Source organism: Mytilus trossulus, chromosome 8, assembly GCF_036588685.1.
Source record: "Mytilus trossulus isolate FHL-02 chromosome 8, PNRI_Mtr1.1.1.hap1, whole genome shotgun sequence".
Taxonomy (NCBI): Eukaryota; Metazoa; Mollusca; class Bivalvia; order Mytilida; family Mytilidae; genus Mytilus; species Mytilus trossulus.
Window position 1 is genome coordinate 57,314,306 of NC_086380.1, and position 8,306 is coordinate 57,322,611.

Genomic DNA, 8,306 nt, shown 5'->3' on the forward strand with positions numbered 1-8,306 from the left:
TACCTTTATGACAAAATTATGTTGTACAATGTTGGGTTTCAGTTATAGAAATATTTAGACTATAAAACATCTGGACAGTTTGTCTTTTTTCAGGAATGAAGAAACTTAAAGACAGACACGAGAAAAAAGGTAACCATATAATATAGTTCACCGAACTTCACGCAAGACTGAAAGATGTATATTTTTTCATATTGATGTTAATTGTCTTATAGCAGTTTTACCCTTAGTGTGATAATCTAAAACTTCATTTAGTCCACTACTGACGAAGTCGAAGGGGACTTAAGTTTGCACTCCATCTGTCAGTCTGTCTGTCTGTCTGTCTGTCTGTGTCTGTCTGTCTTTCTCTGTCTGTCTGTCTATCTGTCTGTCCGTCAGTCAAATCAGTTTACCACCCTTTGTTCATAGTGCTTGAAGATATTGATTTGATAATTGGTATATAGTTTTATCACGACAAGTTACAGATCCAAGTTCGAATTTTGTTCAGAGTAATTATGGTCCTTGGAAAAAAACCACTTAAATAATCAGTTTATGTCTCGCCTTGGTGGAGTCAAAAAGAGAGACAAAGGTATGCTGTTTTCGGCGACGGGATGGCGTTGTCAACAATGTATTAGTTTTTGATTAGGTCTAGTTTATAGTGAACCACTAGTGTTAGGTCAATTCTATTTGGTACTATACAGTTGTATTATCATTAGCACATCTTGTTGCCATAGAAATTGTCATGTTCTATTGACTTTGAAACTTTTGCTAAGTTTACATGTATTAGTTTGTGATTAGGTCAGTGTATGGGGAACCACTAGTGGAAGGTCAATGGTATTTGGTATGCAGTTGTATGAGCATTGGCATATCTCATTGCAATGAGATTATTTGGCCCTGCCCTTCAGTCATGGTCTATTGACTTTGAAACTTTTACTTATAAAAAGAAGATGTGGTGTGATTGCCTATGAGGCAACTCTTCACAAGAGACCAAATGACACAGAAATTAACAACTATAGGTCACCGCACGGCCTTCAACAATGAGCAAAGCCCATACTGCATAGTCAGCTACAGAAGGCCTTGAAATGACAAATGTAAAAGAGTTCTAACAAGACAACCAACAGCCTGATTTATGTATAGAATATGATACACATCACTATGATCAAAAAATGACAATCACTGAATAACAGGCTCCTGACTTGGGGCATGAACATACATAATGTGGCAAGGTTAAACATGTGTATCGGTGTCAAACCCTCCGTTAACTTGGGACAGTGATGTAACATAAGCAAAAGAACAAACAATAAAAATCAGTTAAAAGGGCTTATCTTCGTATTGCTATTAACTCAACAGATAAATACAAAACACAACAGACAACAAGTTCAAATCTGAGAGTACCATGTTCATAATTTGTTGTTTTTATATTTTTAGATATTCTGATGGATCACGATGAAGTTATTCCTAAACATATACTTGGTAAGTTTATTGATGTAGAACATTGTAACATTACTTAATCCTACAATAAGGCATCTTTAGTACATATAACTGGAAAATACATATGTTTTGATTGATAAGGGCTCGTATCAAGGATACAATAACTTTATACTTTTCACTTTGTCTGTCCATCTATAAAAATGTGCAGGCGGTGTGAGTTTTCTAGTTTGTATTTATCGACTCCTTTTATACTGCTTGTATTTTGACTAAAAGGTATAATCTAAATTATTTGCATGTTACAGTTCATTTATCATGTTTATGGTCATTTAAGAAATCTGCGACACCGACTTGAAAACACGCAAAAAATAAGTGCTTTGGAATAATAAACTAGGCACTTATTAATTTTATGAAGAAAACTATAAACAAACATAGTATATGCAGTGTGAACATATAGAATTTCTGATAAAAATTACTACTAAACATGAAAAATGTCACAACAATGATAATAAATAATAACATACTTGTCAGGAGAGAGTATTTTTCTCAAGGGGTAATACCACCATTGATATTCTCCTATTAGTCTTTGTTTAACTGGCATTTAACAGTACATGTATGTGCCTTTTATTTAAGTAAAGCAATTTTACCATTTAACCTTAAATTAGCTCATCAGTGAAAATTTCAAACCACATTTCCTAGCCTAAAAGAAAAAAAAAACCATCATCTTAAGTTTTAAAAATTATTTATTGGAACACTGAATAAAAAAAAATATGGTGCTTCAAAACACCCGAGATACATGAACATGATGAAACTTGATGTCACATACTTCATTTTTGTGGTATTACATCTTGAAATTTGAACTTAAAATATATAGTTAATTTATTGAATTTCATTTTTTACAGAGCAGTTCGAAAAACGCTTGGAACTGTGGAAAAAGGATGATCAACGGTTTGTAAGCACTGAAGCAGAGAAACATGTAATGCAAAAAGTTTTGACACAAAGTTCAGTTACACTGGTTGGAAATTCTGGCACTGGAAAAACTTTTCTTTCTAAACACATTGCCCTAATAATGAAGAAACATGGCTATACTGTAATTCCATGTAGTAAACCAGAAGATATTGGAAAATGGTTTAAACATGGGAGGAAAACTTTGTTTGTATTTGATGACGTATGTGGCCGATATACTCTTAATCAACAAATTTACACTGACTGGAAACAAAGACTTGATCACATCATATCTCTTCTTGGAGACAAATGCTGTAAAATCATCTCTACATGTAGATTGGAGGTTTACAAAGATGAACTATTTAGCAATCTCTCTATTTTCAAAATGTGTAACATGGATTTAAGTTCAATAGAATTCAAACTTAGTGCTGCTGAAAAATTTGCTTTTGCTGAAGTTTACTTGAAGGAAAATACTGATGAAGTAAAGGAATTGTCAGAAAAAATATGATTTTTTCCCACTGTTATGTAGCTTATATCATAAACAGAACCTCCAGAAGAATGTTAGCGTTAGCTCTTTTTTTAGCAATCCTTTTGAAGTTTTCAAAGATCAACTTGTACAAATGTATGGAGAAAGTGATGCTGGTAAGATGCAGTATTGTAGCTTAGTCCTTTGTGTAATGTTTAACAACACATTAACAGAAGAAAACTTGTCACCAAAAGATAAGAAGATAGGAGCAATGATAGAAGATTTACTAGAAGAATGTGAACTGAATAAAGGAACATCTATCAAACGTTTAAGGAAATCCCTGGAAACACTTGAAGGTACTTATGTGGTCAAGGAGGGTACTACATACAAAATAATCCATGATAAGTTGTTTGATTTCCTTGCCAAATACTTTGGGGAGAAGATGATACAGATTTTTATTGATCATGCTAATACTGATTTTATTAAGGAGAGATTTATTTGGAAGATAACAGATAACATGGGCCCAGAAATAGAGTTTGTAATAGGAATACCTGATAAATATATAGATAGATATATAGAAAGGATACTCACAGACTGGGAGAACGGTTATGTATACAGTGTGTGTCATAACAGAAACATGAATTCTACTATATTTACAGAAAAATTGGTAACACATTTAAACCAACTTGATATATCAAAACAGGAAGAACTTGTTTGTACTAAAGGTATTCACAGTAAAGATATAGCACTAGGAGGAAGTTGTTATATGGGTACTATTAACCTTGTCAAATGGTTGATAAGTAGGAACAGTGACATTAATTATTGTGGAGAGGATGGTTGGTTTCCTTTAATATGTGCAAGTCAGGAAGGACATGTTGATGTTGTTAAAGAACTGTTACAACATTCAGCTGATGTCAATAAGTGTAACAATGAGTCAGGTAGGACATGTTGATGTTGTTAAAGAACTATTACAACATTCAGCTGATGTCAATAAGTGTGACAATAATGATGTATCACCTCTGTTTATAGCAAGTGAGAATGGACATGTTGATGTTGTTAAAGAACTGCTACAACATTCAGCTGATGTCAATAAGTGTGACAATAATGATGTATCACCTCTGTTTATAGCAAGTGAGAATGGACATGTTGATGTTGTTAAAGAACTGTTACAACATTCAGCTGATGTCAATAAATGTGACAATAATGATGTATCACCTCTGTGTATAGCAAGTCAAGAAGGACATGTTGATGTTGTTAAAGAACTGTTACAACATTCAGCTGATGTCAATAAGTGTAACAATGAGTCAGGTAGGACATGTTGATGTTGTTAAAGAACTATTACAACATTCAGCTGATGTCAATAAGTGTGACAATAATGATGTATCACCTCTGTTTATAGCAAGTCAGAATGGACATGTTGATGTTGTTAAAGAACTATTACAACATTCAGCTGATGTCAATAAATGTATGAATGATGGCACCCCACCATTACTGATTGCTTGTTATAACAACATGATAGAGGTTGTACGTGTACTTCTTCAGTGTGATGATGTTGATATTGATCTCTGTGATGATAATGGATGTTCCTCACTTTATATAGCAAGTCAGGAAGGACGTGTTGATGTTGTTAAAGATCTGTTACAGCATTCAGCTGATGTCAATAAATGCGACTTTAAAGGTAAAAATCCTCTTAATGTAGCACAGGAGCAAGGACATATAGAAATAGAATCATTGTTAAAAGGAAAAGGAATAAATCAACATTGATGTCAAACTGATCAATGCTAGTGGAGGATATTTTCTTATTGTTTGTATTTGGACAAATTCATACATTATAATTCATTTATTCAATCTCTCATATAGCTGACATTAGTTTATAGTTTGAAGTATCGGCACTAGTCAATACTTCTATTAACATTTAGCTGTGTTTTTGTAAATCTTTATTGTTAGGTTGATGTCTGTATTAACAAATCTCTTTTTAAGCATATATGCATATCTTGTTTTTTCTGAACAATTGGTAAAATTTTACTGAAAATACTGTTAAATCAGATAAGGTAAATAACTCTTGGCTTGTTTTTCAATTAACATGATTAAAAAAAATACAGCAAATTATTGGGAAGTGAAAGAATTTAAAGATATACCAGCAGTATGCAAGATAGTTGTACACCCTCTACAAACAGTGATGGATGGATATGCCAAAAACAATTATATAGATAAATCACAAAGGTTATATTGGAAAAAAATGAAGATGAAAACCATTGTATATATATGTGAATCTCCTCATTATAATATGTTGAAAAAATAGTTCTATAATATCATTTGTAAAATTGTCAAAATGTAAAATTCAAACATTGTCAAATGCCAATTTCAATTTGTCTTTTTATTCAAGAAAACCTAGAGGTATTAAACATTATTGGAATGTACATGATGTTTATATTAGTGAATGTCTTGTAATCAGAAAACTCTCTATTTAGTACAGATATGTTTATATGTAACCCATTAAGAATATTTGCCTGTTAATATTATATATTCATGATATTATCTGTTTTATTACTACATGTTTGCAAACATGCTTATGGCTCTGGATTGGCTGTGACTTAAGATCTTAACATTTAGTTGATTATATTCATATTTGTATTTGATTGTCAAAAATATGTTTGTCAATTATGAAAAATTATCTATTAAACTACATTAATCTTCATTAGCTAGTTAATTGGAATAAAGATATCTTATCTTATCTAAATATCTTGCACATAAAAAGTAGATGGTTTACAATGTCTTTTTTACATCTGAGTTAAACTTTATATCTCCATGATTATAAGTACTAGGATCAATAGTGCTGAAAATGGCGTTAAACACCAATCCATCAAATCAAATCATATCTCCATGACTATAAGTACTGCAACAGGAGAGAACGACCATTAGACGTACAACAGGAGAGAACGGCCATTACACTTAAACAAGAGAATATGAACATTATACATACAACAGGAGAAAGCTGTCATTACTCATGCATCAGTAATCTACGATTGCACATAAAACGAGAGGAAACGGCAATTGCACATACAATAAGAGGAAACGGCAATAATACATAAAACAAGACTATACGGCAATTACACATGCAAAAGGTGAAAACGGTCATCACACATAAAACATGAGAAAACGGCCATCGACCCCCCAACCCGAAGAAATAAAAGTACAGAATTATAATAAACAAGAGAAAACGGCCATAACACATAAAACAAAAGAAAACGGCTATTACACATAAAACAAGAGGAAACGGGCATCACACGTAAGAAAGAGAATAAGGCCATAACACATAAAACACGGGGAAACGGTCATAACACAGTCAAAAGGAGATAACGGCCATTAGACATACAACAGGAGAAAACGGCCATTACTCATAAAACATGTGATCACGGCCATTACACATGCATCAGGAGAAAATGGCCATTACACATACAAGAGAAAACGGCAATTAGACTTTAAATAGGTGACAACAGCCATTGCACATAGAACAAGAGAATACGGCAATTACACATTAAACAACAGAATACTGCCCTTACAATGCAACAGATGAAAATGACCATTACACATAAAACAAGAAAATACGGACATTACACATATAACAGGAGAGAACGGCCTGTACGTATAAAAATAAGAAGACACGGCAATTACACATAACACAAGAAGAAACAACCATTACATATAAAACAATGGCCATTACACGTAAACCAAGAAAATACAGTCATTCCACGTAAAACAAGAGGAAACGGCAATTACACATAAAACAAGAGGAAACGGCAATTATATGGGGACGAAGTCCCCAATTACGGTAGAAAAATCAATGAAAAAAAAAAAAAAAAAAAAATCTGGGAAAATTTCCCGAATTTTTTATTGTACTAATGAACTCAAAATCGTTAACGTTTTTTTTCAGATATAGTTCCTGTTCCGGTTTTCCCGCATTTGCGCAGAAATCTGTCTTGTTTGCATGAGACTGATTTTTTTTTATATTTATCAGTCTAGTAAAACATGAGATTGGATCTCAATACAAATTCAATTTTAATAATTGTTTGATATTAAAAAAAAAACGTTACGTTACCTGATGAAAACGTTTCTTTTGTTTACATCGAATATGACGTCATAACTTAAAGAACGTCACAGCTAATTCCCTAACAACAGAACCAAAATCGGGAACGTTACGTACGGTATTTCTGTTTCTTTTATCAACATGATTGAATTAAGAAAATAATACATACAGACTTCGTCCCCATTCACAGGATATGCCTGCCTCATATTACAAAAACAATACTATACGGCAATAACACGATCAACAGGTGAAAATGGCCATTACACGTAAACCAAGAAAATACATTCAATCCACGTAAAACAAGAGAAAACGGCAATTACACATAAAACAAGAGGAAATGGTCATTACACATAAAACAGAGAATACGGCCATTACACATGCAATAGGAACAAACGGCCATTACACATAAATTAGGAGAACAGCCATTTCATAAAAATAGAGAATATGGACATTATACATATAACAAGAGAAGACAGTAATTACACATGAAAGAGTAATAAACGGCCATTAGGTATAAACCAAGAGAAAACTGCCATTATAACAAGAAGAAACGGTCATTGCACATATAACAGGAGACAACGGCCGTTACACATGCAACGAGAGAGAACGATAATTTGACAAACTTAATATGGCCATTGCACATGCAAGAGGAGAAAACGGTCACTACTAAAAAAACAAGAGAAAACGAGCATAACACACAAAACAAAAGAGTACAACCATTACACATAAAAAAAGAGAATTTAATCATTGCACATGCAACAGATGAAAACGGCCATTACACATAAACAAAAGGAAACGGCCATCAACCGTAAAAAAGAAGATATAGCCATTACACATAAAACAGGGGAAACGGTCATTACACATGTAATAAGAGAGAAAGGTCATTAGACATACATCAGGAGAAAACGGCCAGTTCATAGAAAAAAGAGAAAATGTCAATTACACCTGCAACAGGACAAAACGGCCATTACACATAAAACAGGGGAAACAGTCATTACACATGCAATAGGAGAGAACGGTCATTAGACATACAAAAGCAGAAAACGGCCAGTTCATAGAAAAAAGAGAAAACGGCAATTACACCTGCAAACAGGACAAAACGGCCATTACACATAAAACAAGTGAACACGGCCATTAAACATGCAATAAGAGAAAATGGCAATTACACATCAAACAAGAGAATCAGCCATTAGACATAAAACAGGTGATAACGGCCTATACACATAGAACAAAAAAATACGGCCATTACACATACAACAACAGAATACAGTCCTTACACATGCAACGGATGAAAACGGCCATTTGACATCAACCATGAAAATACGGCCTTTCACATCAAAAAGAGAATACGACCATAACACATATAACAAGAGAAAACGGTCAGTACACATGAAAACTAGAAGA

General features: G+C 33.2%; 1 protein-coding gene across 1 annotated transcript; it reads left to right on the plus strand.

Moving 5' to 3' along the window:
* Nucleotides 1-2,857, plus strand: LOC134681169 (uncharacterized). Its single transcript, XM_063540649.1, has 3 exons — nt 1-129; nt 1,405-1,449; nt 2,307-2,857. The coding sequence occupies exons 1-3, from the start codon at nt 96-98 to the stop codon at nt 2,855-2,857; spliced, it is 630 nt and encodes a 209-aa protein (XP_063396719.1). The 5' UTR covers nt 1-95.
* The last annotated feature ends 5,449 nt before the right edge of the window (nt 2,858-8,306 follow it).